General features: G+C 36.5%; 1 protein-coding gene across 5 annotated transcripts; it reads right to left on the bottom strand.

Annotated features, from left to right (window-relative positions):
* Window positions 1-220: 220 nt before the first annotated feature.
* On the bottom strand, window positions 221-22,023 carry STRADB (STE20 related adaptor beta). Of its 5 annotated transcripts, none has more exons than XM_082841805.1 (12): window positions 21,874-22,023; window positions 18,731-18,827; window positions 15,675-15,755; window positions 10,691-10,790; window positions 7,498-7,619; window positions 6,300-6,408; window positions 5,296-5,419; window positions 4,100-4,271; window positions 3,698-3,802; window positions 3,294-3,538; window positions 2,551-2,593; window positions 221-2,044 (listed from the first exon to the last, which is right to left on the bottom strand). In XM_082841805.1, exons 2-12 carry the CDS (start codon window positions 18,740-18,742, stop codon window positions 1,901-1,903), a joined length of 1,257 nt encoding a protein of 418 aa, XP_082697931.1. In that variant the 5' UTR covers window positions 18,743-18,827; window positions 21,874-22,023; the 3' UTR covers window positions 221-1,900. The 5 variants fall into 5 exon arrangements, with proteins under 5 accessions (XP_082697931.1, XP_082697934.1, XP_082697932.1 ...); XM_082841808.1 differs by having other exon boundaries at window positions 221-1,988; XM_082841806.1 differs by lacking the exon at window positions 21,874-22,023 and adding an exon at window positions 20,280-20,573.
* Window positions 22,024-22,039: the final 16 nt, after the last annotated feature.

Here is a 22,039-nt window from a genome sequence, read left to right as displayed (position 1 = left end):
GTAAGTCAGAAAGACAAATATATGATATCATGTATATATGGAATCTAAAATATGATACAAATGAACTTATTTACAAAACAGAAACAAACTCACAGACACAGAAAACAAACTTATGGTTATCAAAGGGGCAAGTGGGTGGAGGGATAAATTAGGAGTCGGGATTAACAGATACACACTACTGTATATAAAATAAACAACATATAAATAAAATAAAATAAAACATATAAAATAAACAACATGTATAGCACAGGGAACTATATTCAATATCTGATAACCTATAATGGAAAAGAATCTGAAAAAGAACATGTGATTATATCCATATATCTCTCTATATAGATATATATATCAATATATATACCTACATATATATATATCACTTTGATGTACACCTGAAACTAACACAACATTGTAAATCAACTATACTTGAAAAAAAAAAAAATCCACTGGTTCAGCTTCTCTGGAGAACCCTAACACAGTGGACCTGAGAGGCACTGTTTCCCGGCCTCCACAGTCCCACTTTGCAGTACACATATTGACTCTCCACACATATTTGAGAGCACCTCCTCTGTGGTTCCTGTGAGCTTCTCTTGCTGAGGGGAAATGAGAAGGAGGAGGTTAGTGGAATGAGCTACAGCCCCCACCACTACAGGTGATCTCAGTGCCTCCACTGGCACTCATCTCCTTTCTCTCCTCCACCTTGGCAAGTCTGTGGCTTGCTTGATGGAGTAACCCAAATATCCTTGAGGGGGGCTGGCCAATAAACATGAAAAGATTTGTGTTTCAGACTATTAGTCTATATATTACTGTCTCATTGGTTTTCATTTTTAAGTCTTAATCATTTCAAAATAATTTTTAGTGTAATGTTAAATAAGAGTGTGCAAATAAAGAAAATCTACTAATTGAGGTAAATCCCAACTTATCACAGTCCAAACTACATATTCTTTTTGAGACAGCATATCTCTTGCTAATAAGGTAAAACTATTAAGTTCTCTATGTCCTTGTAAGTTGGATCTCCTACAGGAGCAAGAATAATCATATAAAGGACTGGAAAATCTGCCTCCATTGAATCAAATACCAGGCTGTCCCCAATTCAACAGGTTATATAAATAAATCTGTTTGAGAAAGAGCTTTCCTTGGCAAAACAAATTAGAATGTATGTTTTAGCTTTGTCAAACCACACAAATAAAATTATTAAGTATAAACTCAATTGAATAAATCTTTATTGAGCTCCCACGGGGCGCATAAATCTAGGATCTATAATTTACATAAGTAGAAAAGTGTTACTTTAGCCCCTTAACAATTAAAAAAAGCAAATTACAACTTCTCTATATATTTCAAGTGAATCATTTAATGTGAGTGAGGCTCAGTTTGATATTACCATAAGTATTATTAACACATGAAAATGGGAAAGTATAAACATTTTCCCTTCTATCAAAAACAGGTTTGATGCCAGGATAAACTAGCCTGTTGGTTTAACAATAGCTGATTAAAAAGGCTAGAGAATCTGGAAGTAAAAAATGTACTTGGAAGCAATGTCCTCTGAGGGCTCATTCCCCTGAGGGCAGCAAAATGCTGAAAAATTTAACTGGCTCAAAAATTATACTGAGAAATCAAAAAGAATAGTTAGTCACAGCTTGGGAAAAAATTTTGAGAACAGATGACACTAAATGTAGTTAGATTAATAATTCCAAAGTTTCCCTGGAGTTATAACAGCACTCTGAGCTAACCAAAGGGGCTATAACCTCATGCTCCTTTGAACAGAGTGGTTTTAAATGATAGATTCTCCAGTGCACCAACTGTATTTTCAAGTATAATTCTAGTATTTGTACCTAGCAATACAGAAGAAAAAGCAGCAGGGAGAAAGTGTCAAGTACATAGGACATAAAAGGGTTTGGCAGCCCTAGAATTCCCAGTTTGAATCTTTTTCATCAGGAAAATCCCATTCCGGCTCAGTCCAAGGTGACACTGGAGGTGGTGCTGTTGATGGCCTGTGACAAGCAGGAGGCAACAGTGAAAGTATTGAACTCTGGCTTTCTTCCTTCATCTGTTAAAGAAACTCAAAATAAGGCTGTTGGTACATAAATTCAATACATTAGTTTTTTTTAGTAAATAATAACTTTTAAAGAAATCATGTTAAATGTGTTTAAATTGTTTTTAGGTATTTTCACTTAAACATGCCTTTGATTCTGGTTATCCGAAAACAAGAAGTAACAGCCAAATAAACTGACTTTTATCAGAATTATTTTGCCCTTACATCATTTCTAGCCAATATAGAAAAATAAAATGTCTCTAAGTTAATCAAAATATAAGCTGAGGATAAAGTAACACATGATGATATTCCGTTTGTCTTTACTCATTTGTTTTGCAGAATGGAAATATTTTAGAAAGTCTATAATTAAACTACCAAAAACGTTTTCTTCTTTTTAACTTTACCTTGTAAGAAAATTATTAAGAATCTTAGTAACCAAACTGTCCCATTAAGCCAACAAAATGATGTGATTTTTTAATAGTATTAAAAAACATCTAGACAACAAAGATAGATCAGCTCACCTGTTTGAAGAAAACATGGGATAATAAACTGCTTGCTGATGGCCTGAAATTTTTTTGAAAAAATTATTTTAAAAAAGACCTCATATTAGAATGTAGATTTTTTTGGTGTAAACTATGTTAGAACTTAGGTTTAGAGCTATAAAACTCAATACACAAAAATTAAAAGGAAAAAATATATGTAAGGAAGACCAATTCTTAGCTTCAACCTTAACTAATGGGCAGAATTAATTCTAGAGATAACCTTCAATTAGTCTGTGACTTAACATTTATTAGGCACTTACTAATTATAAGGAACTATACTAGGCATTAAGGGGCTTAAAAAAGATTAAAAAGACACACACCTTATTTCCAAAATGCTAACGTATTAGTTATCTGTGATAATAATTATTGTAATAACAGCAACTAACACTCTTGTACTGCTTGGAAGTTTCTAAAATGTCTTAACATAAGTGCAGTAATTAACGTCCAGAAAGATTAACTAATTTTTACAAGGTGACTTGGTTAGGAAATGATACAGCTGAGACTGAAGCCCAAGTCTTCTGACTTCCAATCTAGTATTCTTCCCATTTGCTCATTGTCTCCACTTGCTTTTAGCATTGGTATTTTCTGGATTAGGCTACTGTATAGTTTTTTGATGAAAAGACTGATAAAAGATTTGAATTTGGCAAGAAGGAAATCTCACAAAACTTCTACAAAATACAAGACACAGATGTTTTATGCTATTTAGAAGTGACCAATATTACCTTTTCTCAGGATCTTGCTGCAAACAGAGCTGTACCAGGCTAAGGAAGGCAGGAGAGAATGTTTTTGAGGGCGGTGTTTGCAATCTGTCACTATTTACTGTGCGAGTTCCACTGGAGACATGTACACTTTCTCCAATCCCAGAGTCTACACCTGATCGGGAAATTTTCATTCTGGATTCTGACTGAGGGAAAATACTGATATCCAATGGGCTATAAGGAGGACCTTTCAGTTTCTGTAACAACATCTAAAAGAAAGAAAAATTTCCTTCAGTCATTTTCAGGCAAAATATTAAAGTATTAACAACAACAATAAAGGTCCTAAGAGTCTACAGCAAAGATGTTTAAAAGAAATTATATAGAACGTAAGGGAAGGAAAGTAGTTCAGGGATTTTAGCAGCATTTACCTGAGTCCTGTGCATGTCCTGGAAAGGTACCTGCCCACTGGCCAATTCACATGCTGTAATCCCAACGCTGTAAATATCTGACTTTACATTATATCCATGTAAATCCTGTAGAACAATTAATTTGAAGTCCTTTAGTATAAATAACCTTTAAAAAGTTACATACGTATGCTTTTTTGATAAAGGGTGGTGAATAATAATGGAAAAAACTCATGAGAAATCAAGATATACCTAATATTTGGTATACATTTAAAAATTCCTAACAATAATTTTGACAAGAAAGAATTTAAAAAGTCTTGCAGTAGGCCTTTCATCAATCCAAATATAAGGGCACAACTGTCCTTTAGTCAAACTCAGAAGACACTTAAGACGCATAGACAACCCAATGCAATGGCCACACCTGACCTGTCTCAGTAGTTCTGGACTCAGCCACGGCTGCACTGATGTGCTGAACTGTGGGAAATCATACACAGCCCTATGCTTCTGTCCGTGCTTAACCAAACTATGCAGATGGGACAGGCCAGAGAGGGTCACTAGGCCATCACCAGAAATGAGGATATGGCTGGCTTTAATACTCCTAGAACAAAAAGAAACAATCCTAAATACTAAGAAACTGGCCAATGAAGAAAGGATAAAAATCTGGTCAGAATAAATCCATGTATTCCCTTGGAAATTAAATACTCCTTAGAAGTTATAATTTAAAGTTAAATGCAATATTATCCAATAAAAGATAGCCTCTCATGGTATTAACAAAATTTATAAAGATATGTCTGATGTAAAATTTTCCTTCATCAAATAAATTATAAAAGAGCCTTGTTTTTCATCCTAAACATGGAAACTGGAAACTAATAGAGCAGGATGGCCAATAGTCTGGTAAAGTATAATAAAACCTTGATTAATTAGAATACTGTCTGCTAGAAATCCTCAGTTAACCAGAATGCTGCTAAAAAACAACAAACAGTAAGAAAAAAGCTTTGAGGTGAAACAAACAATAAGAAAACAAGCTTATTTAAAAGCAACTTAATTAAAAAGGAAAACAAAGTCCCAATATATCTTAGAACAGCATTGTTTTTAACATTCAGCCAATTACTTCTGCATGTACAGTTTGGCAACAAGAGAACTGATATTTAGTATGATAATCTCAAAGTGCTACAGAACACTTAAGAAATCAAAGGTTTAGTTACAATCTGTATATGATATAAACATGACATAAAACTGAAAAGCAGATAAAGCAGCTCTTTATTTGCTTAAGGAAAAAACAAAACACAAGAGTTAACTAGGATCCCACTCCCCACAGCTTATACCCCAAACAGATAGGTTCTTGTAACCCTCATTATTGGGACTTGAGCTGTGCGAAGACAGGCACTCCATCCCAGCACGGAGCACAGCACTTGGCACAGAGGAGGTGGTTTGAACATTTCTGGTGAATGAACTATAAAATGTAAGCATCTACTATACCTACTGGTCCTTTCCTCCCTCAATTTTCATTTGCAAGTTTCCTATCCTCCATTCTAACACTCAACTGCTCCTTCCTAAAAGCTCCCTAAAAGACTTCTTCCTCTCAAATTCTTTCACTTTGTAAAATACAAATAAGTAAATACCTGTGAATACAGCCATTTTGATGCAGATAGTTCAACCCTCTCACTGCTCCAAAGAGAATGTTTCTTATTAAAGTTTCACTCATTCCTTCAGGAAAGTAAGTCCTCAAGAGTTGACTTGCTGAACCTGAAAGAAATCCCTGAAATCTTTAGATGAACACTGAAAGTGATTTTGCTTCTAGCTATGTTTTAAATGTTCTTATCAACCATAAACACACACACACGTACACACACATGCTCGCATGCACACGTGTTACATTTTAGAGTCTAACCACTTTCTTATGCCAAGGTAATTTTCCTTCACCAATCTTTAAAAAGACTTTTCTAATGACATGCTAGAGATTAGTAAAGTGAATTAACAATATTCAATATTACTAAAAAAGTACATACTGTGTGAGAACATATATATTTTAAATCCACAGGCAATTCACAAAAACTATCCTAAAAATCAAAGCTCTAGAATCCATTCATTTATTTATTCAACACACCTACTGAACACTACTTGTGCTAGGTATCTTATGAGCACCTGGGGATGCCAAAATGAAAAATACATACATGATCCTGCCCTCGAGAAGCTCAAATCCAGTGAAGGAGATAGGTACACACACAGATGTTTACAATAGAGTGAAATAAGTTTACAATGCAGAGAAACAAGGATAGGGATGGTGTGCACAAGCAGAAAAACTACTTTTGCTTGAAGACTAACAGCAGCTCTCCACTGAGAGAGAGGAAGGAAACTGAAGGGAAAAAGACAGCTCGTTCAAAGGATTGACTTCTTGGAGAAGCAATCAGTGGTGGTTTCAATGATCATGAGACCCATTCTACTTTTTTTTCTGAAAACTAAAATTCAACATGAACCAGATATAAAAATATATCATGAAATCTAGAATTGGCCATCAGATTTATAAATTAAAAGTAGTGAATCATAAATCAAAGATCACACTCATCCTTAATTATAGCATCCAGGCTAAACCATGAATTATTTTACCTAAAATCAGTTTTCTTACCATAGGCCATAAAAGGAGAAATAACCCAAAGCCAGCTGCCAACAGTGAAAACAGTCCAGTAAGTTGTAATATTGGGATGCCGGAAAAAGTGGGATAGAATCACTGCTTTCTAGTATAGAAACACAGAGACAAGACATTTAAAAACAACCTTTTTAGCTGATTCACGTTGTTACAAAGCAGAAACTAACACACCAGTGTAAAGAAATTATACTCCAATAAAGATGTTAAAAAAAAAGAAGGGAAAAGTAAATAACAATAAAGTGGATTTAAATAATAAAACAAACCCCCAAAACCCAACCTTTTTCCTCATTATGAAGATAACAGCAGTAGTGGCAGCTTATTAGTACCAATAATGGAGCTTATTAGTACTAAGCACTGTTCTTAGTGCTATCATGTCTTTAAATCTCACAACCACTACACAAAGTATGTGACATTATAATTCCCATTTTACAGAAGAGGATACTTAGAAACAAGTTAGAAAACTTGTCCAAAAGCACATAATTAACGAAAGTAGGATGTGAACTTATTAGACAGTCTGACTCCAGAGGTCACAGTCAATAACTATACTGTGTTCTTATGATAGAAACATTTAAAAAATACATTAAAATATGAGTATAAAAGTCACTTCTAACATTAAATCATAGAACCACTGTTAACATTTCAGTATAATTTCTTCCAGTCTTCTTCTGTGCAATATACATGTGCACATATAAATAGTTAAAAAATTGGGATAATATCAAAACAAAATCCTTTCCCTCATTATATCAAAAATGATTAGTGACAACTGAAATGGTATTATAATATTCCTGAAATGCAATCTGTTAAAATTTATCAATTCAGAAGCTAGTTTTACTTAGCTGGAAGAAAAGGAAACTATTTGCTTTTGTTTTTTCTATTTTCCTATACGATTATTTGTGACTGGACTGACGAGGGGTATTTAAATAAATTCCAGACCAGTGTTCCAAATATGATATTCATTTGAAGGAACTTATAGCAGTTACCAAAGTTTGAATATATTTGCTCTTTCATGGATCTGGCTTCCAAGTATTCTTTCCATTTCTGTAATTGCATGTTTATTAGAAGAAAGAAATCTACCTTTCTCTAACAGAACTACTAATTTGTGAAAAAAAAAATTATAGGTGTAATCTCCTCAAATAGACATTAAATTAAATGTATTTTTTTTTTTTTGTATTGTTACCTGTAAAGCTTTCAGGCGTTCTTCAGTGCAGTTTTCCAGATTTGTAATTTTTACTGTGACCAGTGTTCCTGTAGGAGTATGCCGTGCGAGATGGACGGAAGTCAAGTTGTCAAATCCTCTTCCTATAATCAGACGTAAAACTTGTGTTAATGACGAAAGGAAAAAACTGATAATCTGGACTTCATCAAAATTAAAAATTTTTGCTCTTCAAGAAAACACTGTTAAGAAAATGAGAAGGCAAGCCACTGATTGAAAGTATCAACAATATTTATATCTGACAAGACTTACACACAGAGTACTATATAAAGAACTCTTATAGCTCTATAATAAATGACAAACATCCCAACTAAAAATTAGGCAGAAGATTAAATAGGTAAGCCACAAAAGAAGACACAGAAGTGGCCAACAAGCACATGAAAAGATGCTCAAAATAGAGGAGTAGGAATTAAACACAATATACCATTACACACCTATTGTAATGGTTAGTATTGTGACTTGATAAACAAATTGTTACATTCAAACAATGGAATGTTACTCAGCAATCCCCTACTCCCAGTCCCTGGCAACCACTGATGTGATTTTTGTTTGTCATGTAAGTAGTATCATAGCAGTTTTTGTGTCTGGCTTCTTTCACTTAATGCTTTTGAGATTCTTCCGTGTTTCAGTAGTTAATTTCTCTCTATTGCAGAGTAATAATCCATTATATGTATATACCACAATTTATTTTTATCTATTCATAAACTGATAAACTTCGGTTGTTTTCAGTTTTTTGTGACTACAAATAAAGCTGCCAAAACCATTCTTTAAGCAGACATATGTTTTCATTTCTCTTTGGCAAATACCTGCAAGTGGGATGGCTAGGTCGTGTACGTTTAACTTTATAAGAAGCGGTCAAACTGTTTTTGAAAGTGGCTGAACCTCTTTGCATTCCCACAAGCCACGTATAAGTAAGTACTGCAATGACTTGACATACTCACCAGCATTTGGTGTTGTCAGTTTTTAAATTAAAAACACCTAGAATGGTAATCTATTAATAGACACCTAATAAATGTTAGTTTCCTCCCTCTCCACAGTCACCAAATTCTGTCACTTTTATTGTTGAAATGCAGTTAATCTGAAATTCATCCCTTCCTCCCCAGCGACAAGCATCACTTGCCTTAGCTCAAGTCCTGTCCTTGTTCTCTGGATAGATGCAGTGACTTCCTCACTATGCCCTGCATTCTCGATCAGGACATGCACCAAAACTACTGATGGAACTACTTCAAAAGGCTGTGCCTAGTTCCCATTCACCAGAAATTTTGATTCAGGAGGTCTGTGATGGGATATAGGCACTGCAATTTTTAAAAAGACTCAGGTGATGAGGATGATACTCTGGCTGTTAATCCCTGATATACTATATCTTCCAGATTGCTGCCTGGAACTGCTGCCAGTTGTCCTTCTAAATTCAACATTTTATCAAAAGAAAGGTACTACAGTGCAGCAGCTGAGAGCTTAGACCTTACAGTCACAAGAGTTTGCTTTCAAATCACTAACTGTATGACTATTACTTAAATTCTCAGAGCCTCAGTATCCTCATCTGCAAAATGGGAGGGCTAAAGGGGTGAAATGAAAAAATACATATAATATGTTCAGCCTGATGCCGATTAGATGCTATTAGTATCATCATCACTATTCCACAATGTCTCTCTAGTAGAGACGATAAATTCCAAACCTTTCCTTAAATCCACTGAGTAATGAAGTTGGTACGTTGCGGGGCTGACAGAGAGAGTCTGAATTTCTATATATATATACCCCATATGAGTTCTTTCACAATGGTTCCAAGCCTCCTTTTTCAGATTTACCTACTCCTACTGCCTACTCGCCCTATGTTTCTGAGTCTAGGCACAGAGCAGCTATGTGATAGTCCTTCCTCAATCACCTATTCGAGTAAATTATTTTTTTACCTTTTTTGGATTGACACCATCTGAAAAGTCCTTTCTAATTTGGGGGCATTTTCCACCAGTGCTATTTTAGAAAAGGTCAAATCCTTATTTCTCTTTTGGTCACCTTGACCTGGGCATGGGAGGGTCAATGACATAAGCTTGGTCAATGGAGGATGAAGTGAGTGACAAAAGCAGCAGAGGCAGTCAGAACTCACACTTAAAACTTAAAACCTTACCTAAAATCCCATTTTTAGTAGAAACTTTTTTCAGTTAAGTTGGAACTCACCAGTGGGGCCCAACATCATCTAGTGGGGTTAAAGTACCCTACTAGTGTACATTAACTAGGCTGCTCTTATGCTGTGACCCAGGCTACAGTTCTAGTCACATAGTTTCTCTTGGTTTCTTCCAAGCCCATTTCTCTAGCCAATGATTCTGTGAGTTAGCAAAATTGTTCAAAAAATTCTTTTAGTTTAAGTAGTCAGGACTGTTTGTTGTTTGAATAAAAACCCTGACTAGAATATTTAGTAAACTTTTCCTCATGCTTCAGGATCCAGCCCTTTTGCTATCTTCCCTGACTCCTAGAAGAGTCGAGATGCACAGGTGAACGCTCCATCTTCTCTGTTCCCATAACACTTGGGAACACTTTACTATAGTACTTTCCAGTGCATAAGACAAAGCTATCTTTCATGTTCGTCTTCCCAGAGAGGATGTGAACTCCTCAAGTGTTTTACATGGCTTTATATTCCTAGCACCTAAGATAGTATCTCTTTGTATTATTTAAGAGATGTTTCTGAATACTCAGAGCAACTTTTCACAGGTATAAGGCTAAAAACAATAACTCAGCCAGTTCCAAACTTAACTGAAAAAAGTTTCTACTACGAATGGGATTTTAGGCAAGGTTTTAAGTTAAAAGAAAGTAATTTGGTTAAAGGACTGTAACTGAAAAGATTTACATGATTTGGTTTAAATCAGACAAATGATCAGAAGTTCCCCAAAATAAAGATACAAATAACAAATGCTTAGATTATTTAGTGTCTTCCTCCTCTACAAGTACTTCAGTGAAAAAGTAAAAATTCTAGAAGGTAATCTTGAAAAAAATCTGGGCTACTGTTTTAGGACAGATAAAATTAACAGATCCGTTTGACTGACACAATTAACATTTAGTTTTATGCTGTGGGTAACAAGAGAGACCTGCTTACAAAGTAATCTTTTTGTCATCAATTTCATTTCTAACAATGATGAGTCAATTATGTGCAATCCAGAATGATTACCTATTTCCACTTGGAGTTCATAGTGAGAAACGTTGGTGGAACAGATAACTTCACTGGCTCTAGTGGATGGAGGCAACAAGGAAAGGGTTGGCTCATCAACCTGCATTGTTTTAAAAATATGAAAACAAAATAGGTATAAACTTTTTGGCGCCCCAATTTGGTCCCCTACTCCAATGTAAAATACTGATATTGTCTTTTCAAACACACAAGTGCTCATTAAGAAGGCACTGAAAAGGTGGCTTAAGAGACTGTTTTAAGATCCAAAAAGTATTTACAACAGCTAATAAGGGATGCTAGTTATAAAGCTATCAGCCTGTGAAGGGGGAGAGGGTTAGAAAAACAGATTTACAGGTAGTGAAGAATACTTTTCAGCACAATTTCCAGGAAGCATTCTTAGGAGTTGCTAAGAATGGCTGTTGACTCTTCAGGGTATCTAATAAATATATCAAGGGAAGAAATGAAAGGACCTATGAGGAATATTCTATTCTGGTGCTTTTACTTCAAGTGGTTGTCAGTTACAATCATTACACATACATGTATCTGCTCAGCTAATGGAGGTGTTAACAGTCAAGGAACAATTTCCATACTAAAACCTATTCAAAGAAGCTGAAGAAGTTTTTCAAAGATGAAATGAATCAGAAGGGAGGTCAGAAAGAAAAATAAGCCTCAAGAGATGGGAGAACAGGATAGGGTACAGAAGTCCTGAGTTAATGACCATGTACCACTATGGCCTTTCACGGGATACTATGGAGTCAGAGTGCTAGGTCTGCACCAGATCCCAGTGGCACTGAAATAACATGCACACAGGAGAAAGAAGAGGCCAACACCACTTGGCATCATATGATAGCCATGAGGATCTCTAAAAGGACACCAGTACTCAGCAGCCTTTACAGGCACCAGCAGGTGGCAAGAATCTCGTTACTACCTCCAAGGTAAAGAGAAGGAAGAAGGGAGTTAGGAATGACATTACTATTTACTAGGAATTCTGCTAACTATTTTTTACATTTGATTCTACATGTTCCCCAAGCTTTTAAGAGAGCAGAAAAATATAATTGTAAGCTCATGGTAAAAGGTGAATAATCTGCTAGAGGGATGAAAGGCTATAAAAAGAAATTCTACCATACGATTGGAAATAATCCCAATGAAGAAAGAAATCTAAATAAATCAATGCAATTTCTTTAGAACAAGTAGTCTTAAACTCAGATTTAAAGAACACATATAAGAGAGAGAAAGAAGAGCATATAGCAGTTTAAAAAATGTTTAAAGTGATAAGCTATAAGTCTGCCAGGAAGGCTAGAGCACAGAATGAACTGAGGCTTACAGTTCACTGCTTGAAAAAAATGGCATCAGGTTACCAGATGATGGATTGAAATAAGGCTAATTAACCTCTACTTTGCTTCCCTCAACTCCATCAGGGAAATAGTCTTCTTTAAACTAGAAGCACTTAGATTGTAATTAAGTAGCTGAAGCTCAAAACAGGTTGTTTTAAATAGGTTCAAACCTCCAAACCAAAGACAATTACATCTAGGATATTAAGTCTGCAAATATAGTAAAACTCAGATGAGAAACCCGAATGGAAATAGTCAAACATTGACTCAATTTTCAAAAAAGAGAAAAAAGGATAAAGGGGCAAGCTTGATGTTGTTGCCCAGTAAGTTCTGGTATCAAATCACTACACAAACAAGTTATGGACATTTAAGAAAACAACACGGTAATCACAAGAAGACAATATAGGTTTACTAAGAGTAAATCATCTTAAAACTAACCTCACTTCTCTTTTTGATTTCATGACTAGTTAGAGAATTAGAAAGCAAAAATCATGGCAGGGTCCTTGTCCTTGTCAAACTTTTTAATAACTTTTTGAACTAAAAATTCAAAAGACCTGGTTAATGAATAATCTGGGAAAAAAGTCATGAAAACAATACCATTTACAATAGCACCAAAAAGAATAAAATACTTAGAAATTAACTTAACCAAGGCAATGAAAGACTTGTACAATGGAAACTACAAAACATTGCTGAGAGAAATTAAAGAAGACATAACTGAATGGAAACATACCTCATGTTCAAAGATTGGAAGACTTAATATTATTAAAATCTCAAGGGATCCTGAATAGCGAAAACAATGTTGAAAAAGGAACAAAATTGGAAGACTCACTCTTCCTGCTTTCAAAACTTACTACAAAGCTACAGTAACTAAAAGTGTGGTGTTGACACAAAGACAGACATACAGAGCAAGAGAACAGAATAAAGAGCCCAGAAACAAACCCTCACATATATGGTCAAATGACTTTTGACAAGTGTGCCAAGACCATTCAATGGAGCTAGGACAGTATTTTCAACAAATGGTGCTGAGAAAACTGGATATCCAGATGCAAAAGAATGAAGTTGGACCCTTACCTATACAAAAATTAACTCAAAATGGATCAAGAAAATATTTGTAGGTCATACTTCTGATAATGTTAATACCCAGAATATAGAGAGAACTAAAATTCAACAACAAAAAACAAACAACCCAATTAAAAAATGGGCAAAGGACTTTGAATAGACATTCTCCACAGAATACATGTATGTGGTCAATAAACACAGGAAAAAAGTGCTCAACATCACTAATCATTAGGGAAATGCAAATCAAAACTACAATGATATACCACCTCACACCCTTTATGATGGCTGTTATCAAAAAAGCAGAAAATGAGTATCGGAGAGGATGTAGAGAAACTGGAACTCTTGTGCTCTGCTGGTGGGAATGTAAAATGGTACAGCCACTGTTGAAAACAGTATGGTCGTTCCTCAAAAAATTTAAATAGAATTACCATAGGATCCAGCAATTCCACTTCTGGGTATATACCTAAAAGAATTGAAATCAGGGTCTCAAAGAGGTATTTGTACTCCCATGTTCATAGCAGCACTATTCACAATAGCTACAATGTGGATGCAACCCAAGTGTCCACCAACAGATGAATGAATAAGCAAAATGCAGTATATACATATAATGGAATATTATTCAACCTTAAAAAGTAAGGAAATTCTGCAGTATGCTGCAACACTAGTGAACCTTGAGGACATTATGCTAAGTGAAAAATCTCAGTCACAAAATAACAAATACAGTATGATTCCACTTATACTGGTACTGAGAGTAGTCAAAGATCAGAGACAGAAACTAGAATTGTGGTTTCCAAGAGGCAGGGGAATTATAAGGGAAGGAGGAGCTACTGTTTAATAGGTACAGAGTTTCAGTTTTACAAGATGAAAAGAGTTACAGAGATGAATGGTGGTGATGGTTGTACAATATTATGAATGTATATGATGCCACTGAACTGTACACTTTAAAATGGTTAAGATGGTAAATTTTATGTTATATGTACCTAGCACAATAACCCCTCCTGCAAAAAAAGCAGCACTTGTGGAAATTTCCTGAGTTCTAGGCCTCTCTCTTGGTAACAGCAAGGAGTCAACAACAGACACTTTACTTTCTAAACACTACCTGTCTGAAGGGTAATACTTGAATGAAAACTAGGATTGGATACTATATCCTATTGTACAACAAGGTACGTAACTAGAAGACTTTACAGTATTAGCGAGTAAAAAGCGAAATGACAAAAATGAGGACAATTGAAGATAAGGTCAGAATAAATTTAAAAATAGGATTAACTGGGATAACTCTATTTTGTAGGACTAAGGTATCTGCAAGGCAGGTTCTATTTTATAGAAAGAATTATAATATAAAATGAAAATTAAGAGATTTAGAGGGGAAGATCCCAGAGAAATATTTATTTCTCAGCATGTTTCTTTAAATATTATTTAATACATCAGGCATTGCCCAGGGATGATAAAGATAAAAAAGACAGGATGCCTATTTTATGGGGATCATGTGGAGAGACATATACCTCAATCATTGTGAGATAATATAGTAAATGCCATTTTATGAGGATGTCTAAGATCTGTAGGACCATAATGGAATTAAAGGTACAAGAGCAAAGGCTTCAGAGATGTGATACTTGAGCCAACTCTTTAAGCACGAGCAAGAATTTTAGAGGGGTATTTCAAGCAGAAATAAAAGTGTGTGCTAAGACTCAGCAGCAATAAATGAAACTCAAACATTAGACATATTCCATACCATTAAGAGTCCTTATAAAACACTAACAAGTTTAGGCTTTATCCCATACGCTTTAGGAAACCAATGGCAATTTTAAAGCTGGAAAGTGGCACAAACAGGCCTGTATTGGTAACAGTGTTGAATACTGATCTGAGTGGGAGAGGAGGTTATATGTGTGTCTAGGAAACTAGAGGCAATGTGTTTACCTGCAACAGTCCAGGTGAGAGATGATGAGATTTGAGTAGCAGCAGTGATCAGGTGAAGGAGGGGATGGACTCAAGGGCATTTCAGAGACAGATCTGGAAGACTTGGTGTGTAACTAGATGTGAGGGCAGAGGAAGAGGCAGTGTGAGGATAACTCCAAAGTTTCTAGTTAGGGTGATTTAGTAGATGGATTTTCATTTGCCAAAGCAGGAAATTCAATAGGTCAGTGAAGTTTTGAGAGATTAAGGTTTTACTCAAACTGCACAGAGATGCCTTTGAAAACTCTAACCAGAGGAATTCTACAGACTCATCTGGTGCCCAGGAAAGAGTCCAAAGTTGCAGGTAAAAACTTAAGAATCATCAGTCCTACCTGATGACAGGGTCCCCTCACAACCTAAAGGAAAACCTCAGGTAGCTCCAGACAATCTGAAATCTGAGCAACTGAAACCACAGGAGCCAGTGAGACTGCTTAGGGAGAGTCTGTTGAGGCAGAAGAGCAGAGGCCGATTACAGACTTCTGGAGAATAGCTTATGTAGAGGAAGAAGAAACAGTAAAAGAAGAAAAGTGAAAGAAGAAAGAAGTAAAGAAAAAGAGATATAGGAGAACCAGAAATTATATTCTGTAAAATGGTATCACAGAAGGCAAAAGAGGAGTATTAATTGTACTTAACCATTTTCTTACCAAGTTTTGATGGGTACTGGTTTCAGACTGTTTTTCAGGTCTGAGTGATTCAACTTGTGTTCGTGAAGTGCAGAAACAATCCTGTAAATTCAGAAATACACTAAATAAGTGAAAAATAAGTCACAAGATAAGGGTGGCACGTGGATACAAAAAAGTCTGTTGACTGGGGTGAGGAGCAGAGAGAAAGGGCAACGTGCAGGAACCTGAACTGGAGCCAGGATTCATACTGTGGAGGTAGACAGTATGGGAGAGAATGGAGAAGCAGCTGGGTATGCAGAAGACAAATTTCATATCTGCTATAATTTTACTTGGCGCTATCTCTGATTCTTGCCCTCTACCCTGGAGGTAACAACAGCAATTCATTTTTACTGCTGGTGTTAATTTTTAACCCTTTCGTAATCTTTGCAGTGTTTTTCTGAATATTTAGCTAGAGATATATTCTGCTATGCTCACCATATTAATTTTATCTTGATTCTCAGACTTTCTTTTTCCCTTAAGTGTGGGAACCATGTTTATCCACATTAAACCACACATTGAATATATCAATACTTGGAACCAATTTTGTTCCGTAAGGTGATAAACATCTCTAACCAACTAAAATCAAATTAAGAGACTTAGTTCCATTATCACAATTTACATTTTCCTGCATTTCAACTCAGTGTTCTGTTATCACGTATTGTCAATAAAGAAATGTAACACCTACACACGTTAGTGGCGTGGAGCTGATGTTATACTTATTTAGGAAGAAAAGGTATGTCAAAAGAAAAGTATAAACAAATTGTATGAAAGAGACTTTTAATTATTTTCAAGCATCTTATGAACATTCATTTTTATATGAACATTAAAGTATAATATCAAATGAGTCTTTAAGACAAGTCCATCTACGTCTATTCTGCAGTCACTTACTTAATCAAACTTCCTTTAGCTTAAAATATGCCAGAATTTCTCATTAATCAAACTAATCATTTTCCCAGTTAGCCTAAATTACTGATTAAGTTGAATTCCTACAGTCTGTACATATCAATCTTACCAAAATAATTTGACATATATCCCCACCGTTTTATGTAAAACTCGCCCCTGAAGAACAGGAGCTAACAGTGTCAAGGTAGCTGTAGAATCACTTCCTTTGCAAAGTTTCTATTGGTTTATGTAGGGTGAATAAAATTTACAATAAAAAAAAATTACAATAAAAGTTTTTGAAGGTACTTAATACTGTCGTTCATATAAAAAATAGCCACCAGTTACATCATTTATATATTATATTTGGTATTTACATATATTTTCCAACATTTGCCCTGAATCTTTCACAATAATCATTCATACTATTGTGTGGGAAAGGGTTAGCAGGCCTAAAACTGCTCTCCTTGGAAAGGCCTGTTTGCAAGGTTGACCCTTGGCTGGTATCTAGGAACTCGGATTTTGGGAGGGTTCCCACCATTCCCCGGTAAGAATGGATCATGGTGTGCCTAAACTGTCTATGCAAACAACATGGTTTATGCTGAACACCTGCTTTCTTTCTGGGAGTCTGGAATTTTGTTCCTGCTGCTCCTTTGAAAACACCACTTCTTAGCTGTCAAATAGAGGTAAAATTTGAATGAGGAGGAATCCTTCATAAGCAAAAACATTAACTTTATCTCAGTTACACAAATATCTCACTGAGGAGAAAACATGAATGTTTTGATTCAAAGGATTCTAAATATTTCATTGCAAGAAGAATACAAAGTAAAATTATTAACAAACTGAACAAATATAAATGACCCTATCAAATTCTATTTTTCCAAAAATCCATAATTATGAAATAATAGATTAAGTAAGATGTCCTTTCCCCCAAATTTGGAAGCCCTGGGCAACCATACAGCCCTTTGAATCTCAGTATCTCCATCTATCAAATGCCCTTTTACATCTCATCCAACCTACAAACTGACATAAAATTGTTAATCTTAAGTAATCCTTTAGAGCAGGGGTCAACAAACTATGGTCCACGAGTCAAATCTGACCCACCACCTGTTTTAGTGCATAAAATTTTACGGAAACACAGACACATTCATTTGCATTTATTTACATATTGCCTATGGCAGCTTTTTCCAAGAGTAACTTAATAGAGATCACATAGCACACAAATACTACCTGGCCCTCTAAAGAAAAAGTTTGCTGATCCCTGCTTTAGAAAATGAGGTAGATATTTCACCTCAATGTATTTTCCAGATATATAAAGCTCCCCTTTTAAGTAGATAAACTTTACTTTAAACATAAAGTAAATGCATTATATATTTTCCAAATAACTAACAATACAGTCTCCTAACTTCATAGTTCTGCCTCTCAGACTTGGCAAGTGATAGAGTGGATTGGCAGATGTGAGTTTGAGCCCTGGCTCTAATTCTTTGCAATCATGGGCCAAACTCCAAATGAGGATTATACCACCTGCCCTGCTTACAATTTTGAAGACTGAGAGAGATATAATACATGAAAGCATTTGTAAATTACAAATCATCATACAAATGCACCCACCACTTTTTAAAAGAAATTCAAATAACGTATTATATTCTACATAAGACACAATGAAAGTCCTAAAACTACTTAATCTAGAGTAGATACCATGGACTTAATATAAACAAAAACCACGTTAGTATCTATACATCATATTAGACAATGATCCTAATGTTTCCTGTCTTGTTAAGTCAAGGGGCTTATTTTTCATACTATTTTGCTTGCCTTTAGTCAGATGGAAATTTGTCAAAGGGATTTTTGAAAGATTTAAAGGATAAGGCATAGCTAACTGGATGGAAGAGTAATGTCTAAGGACAGTAAATGTATGAGAAAAGTGGGTATGGGACAAAGGAATAGAAGGAGTATATCAGAAAAGTATAGGAGCTCTTTTTTAAAGAGACAAAAACTCAATGATAATTTAACTCATTTTTAAAGACCAGAAGTCTTTCAGATCAAAATAACATCTCAGAGCCTAAGAATATTCCATCAGAGTATGCCTATTAGGGCTTTGCACTAACATCTAATTACTCTATTGACACAAAATTAGATCCACGCTTATAAAAACTTACCAAAAGAGACATTGAATCGCTTTAGTTCACAGAAAGTGAGAAAAATCCATCTACTCCAAAGAAGATTTCTGCTTTATCTTCAAGATACAGAAATATCCTAGTATAAAAACAGAAGCAAAATAACTTATATTTACATACAAATGCCTTAAAGATCTAGTTGCCATAAACCCACCACTATTTGGGCAGCTATTCTTTGACACAAGGACTACAGACATTCCTGAAAGGTGTCCTTAAAGAACATTTCTGTTTACTGAACACTATTTGGGATCTGACATCACAACAGAAAGGTGGAGTGAAGTTGAAAGGAGGTTCTGAATATTTCCAAAGCCTCAATAAACCTGCATCTCTTCTTCCTTATCTTTTCTATACTAATTTTTTACAGAACCCTAAGCAAATGTAAAAACAATACAGAAAGGTAATGTTGGACCCACTTTTAATACAAATGATGCCCAAGAATTTCCAATGGTTCTACTTAGAAGTAAACTTTGAATCTTCCAAAGCTTCCTTATCCGATTAATTACCTATTAAATCATCTAGGGTAACTGACCAGCAAATTTGGGAAAGAGTCAAGATTAGCAACAGAGTAGGAATTAATTACATTTTCTTCTTGCCATGTTTAAAAAAAGATTTTTTTTTCAGTTTTCATGTGAAAATAATATTTTCTGTAGGTTGAATATTTTTTATGATTCTTAGTTCTCATTTCCATTCTTCTTGGAATTTATTGACAGATAGGAAAGATATGCAGATTATTACACAAATAATACCTGTCCACTTTCACTGATGGAGTATTAATCTCAATAGTTTATGAAGGCTCCAACAGATGCAGAGGTTTAAAATAGTAACTTACTCAGATTGAAGGAGCTACAAAAGCACCACCAAAAGTTTCCAAATCTTTCCTAATAGAAAGGGTGGCAATGTTCGAAACTTGCTAGTGCTGGGTATTCCCTTACACCTACCCAGTATCTCTTTCACCTAAATTGTGGTTCATTATTTCATTTTAATGAAGTCCCCAAGTTTGATCAAGGCATCTGCAAACATCTGAACAAAATTAGAAAGAAAAAGCTTTTGTAAACCATAGATATTATACAGCAGCATCCAATTTTATTGCTAAGAAAAGATGTCAATTTATTCAGGATATTCACTACAAACCAAAGGAAGAGAATGGGAAGAAGAAAAAAACCCGGAATGGTTTATTTTTGTCACCTGCCATTCATTACCATCAATTTAAGGCACTGGTGTTTGCTGTGTTACAAAAGAGGTAATGCAAAACCTGCCCTGCTCACTTTCCAGGGTGATTCGGATCAATGAAATACTTTATCCGAAAGTGCTCAGAACTATCAAATACTGTATCAATAAGAGCTTGAGAAGATGCTCTGAAAGGTACCAAATGGTAGGACTCATTTGGAAAGTAAGTTGGCAATGTTTTGATAACTATAAAAATGTTCATCCCTTTGACCCTGTAAAATTCTCACTTCTGGTAATCTATTCTAAGGAAACATCCAAGTAAATGAAGAAACTACAAGCATGTAGAAAGTAATTACCCTGTTACCTGAAACGGTCAAGTATTCATCCCACAAGTGTTTAATGAATGGCTGCTATGGGTCAGGCACTGTGCTGGGCACTGGGGACACTCACTAGTGATCGAGGCAGACAAGGCCCTGACCACTTGGAGCATACATTCCTACAAGCAGAAAGATCAGGGATGTCGTGATTAACTGAATTTCCTGGTTCTCAGGAATTTGTTTCTTGCTCTTTCTGTGTAATATCAGTTAAGTTCTTTCTTAAACAACAACAAAAAACCTTTAAACTCCATTACATTATCTATTTTTCAGAAAAACTCATAAGAAGCTGACACAATCTGTGAGAATTGTCAGTACTAAAGCGGTTGCCCACGTGCATGGCTTAATCCCAGAGGATTTTGCTTTAGATGTGACAGACTATTAAGAGATTCTTTTATGAGACATTTTGAGGTCAAGGCAGCAGCTGCCCCCGCTAAGAGACGGGGGTGGGGGTCGCTGGAGGGCGGGGTATAGGTCTGCCGTCATAATTTTCTCCTGCGTGCTCTTTCACTAGGTATGAACATAAACCCTTTTCAAAAATTCATACTTGAGACTTGTATTTCTAAATGTATTTACAAGTACATCAGTGTGGTCCCTCGCAATTATCTCTAAAAAGAGAATTTAAATAAATCTTTCTAAATAATTTAAATTTGTTCTAAAATAGAATGGTTCCTCCGAAAGCTTTAATCTGAAAGGTTAACACTTTCTGCGACAATCGGAAGGCGCATCTAAATTACAGAACTCGGGTTTTGAGTTAATTTAAGCATCCAACAGAGGCCCTTGTTACAGGGAATGCAAAAAAGCCAGATTTAACTCTTTGCGGAGCTTTAAAATTACTGTAATTTTCAAAGTTATCTTGGGAACCCATAAAATCTTAAAAATTATAGCCACGCACAACTCGGTAGAATTTCCAAACTTAGCATCGTGACTCAGGCTTTCAAAAAATATTTACTAAGCGCCTACTGTGTGCCAGGCTCTATCCTAGATAGGCGCTGTCACCAATTCCAATCGAGTTCTCAGGAAAAAGGTACGCGACACAACAAACCCACGAGGGAAAAACACAACGTTGAACTTAAATACCGAGGACGAAACGCGGCTTGAGCGTTCAATTACTTAAAAGCTTCCTTCCGAGTCCTGCTTTGGGGGACTTTGCAGCGAACTCGCAGAAGGCGGCACACAGAGCCGGGCCGGAGGGCACCTTGGGTCTGGAGACTCTGCGTGCCTGTGAGTGCGGCCAAAGGTGACAGCGGCGGGGGGGAGGGGGGTGGCGCCGCGGGCAGCTGGGCCCCGCGCACCTGGCACCGCCGACCCCAGCAGGCACCGCCTACCCCGCACGCAGGTGCCTCGGCCGCCACGCGGCCCGGGACGCCGAGCCGAGCCGGAGCCGCGCGGCACGCACGGGCCACTCGCCACGCCGAGCCGGACTCCCGCCACGGCTCCGTCGGCCTCCCGGGCTCAGGCTGGAAGCGGGGCGACGAGTTCTAGCCTCGAGCTTCCGTAGGCGCGCGCTGGCGGATCCGCGCTCCCTCACTTCGCGACCAGCCCGTAGCCCTTCCCCTCCCCAGCCCGGCCTCCCCTCATTACCCTGGCGGCGACTGCGGCCAGCGGCTCTCCTCAGGCGGCCAGCGGTGCGGGGCCCGGGCGCCAGGCCCGCCCAGCGGCAAAGCGAGCGCGCAAGGCCCGCTCGCGGCACAAGCCGCGGAGCCAGGAGGGCGGCGCGACCCGTCAGGCACTGTGGGCCTGGAATTCT

This window comes from Leucopleurus acutus, assembly GCF_964270905.1.
Source record: "Leucopleurus acutus genome assembly, chromosome: 6".
Lineage (NCBI taxonomy): Eukaryota > Metazoa > Chordata > Mammalia > Artiodactyla > Delphinidae > Leucopleurus > Leucopleurus acutus.
This window is presented reverse-complemented; position numbering and strand designations above follow the sequence as displayed.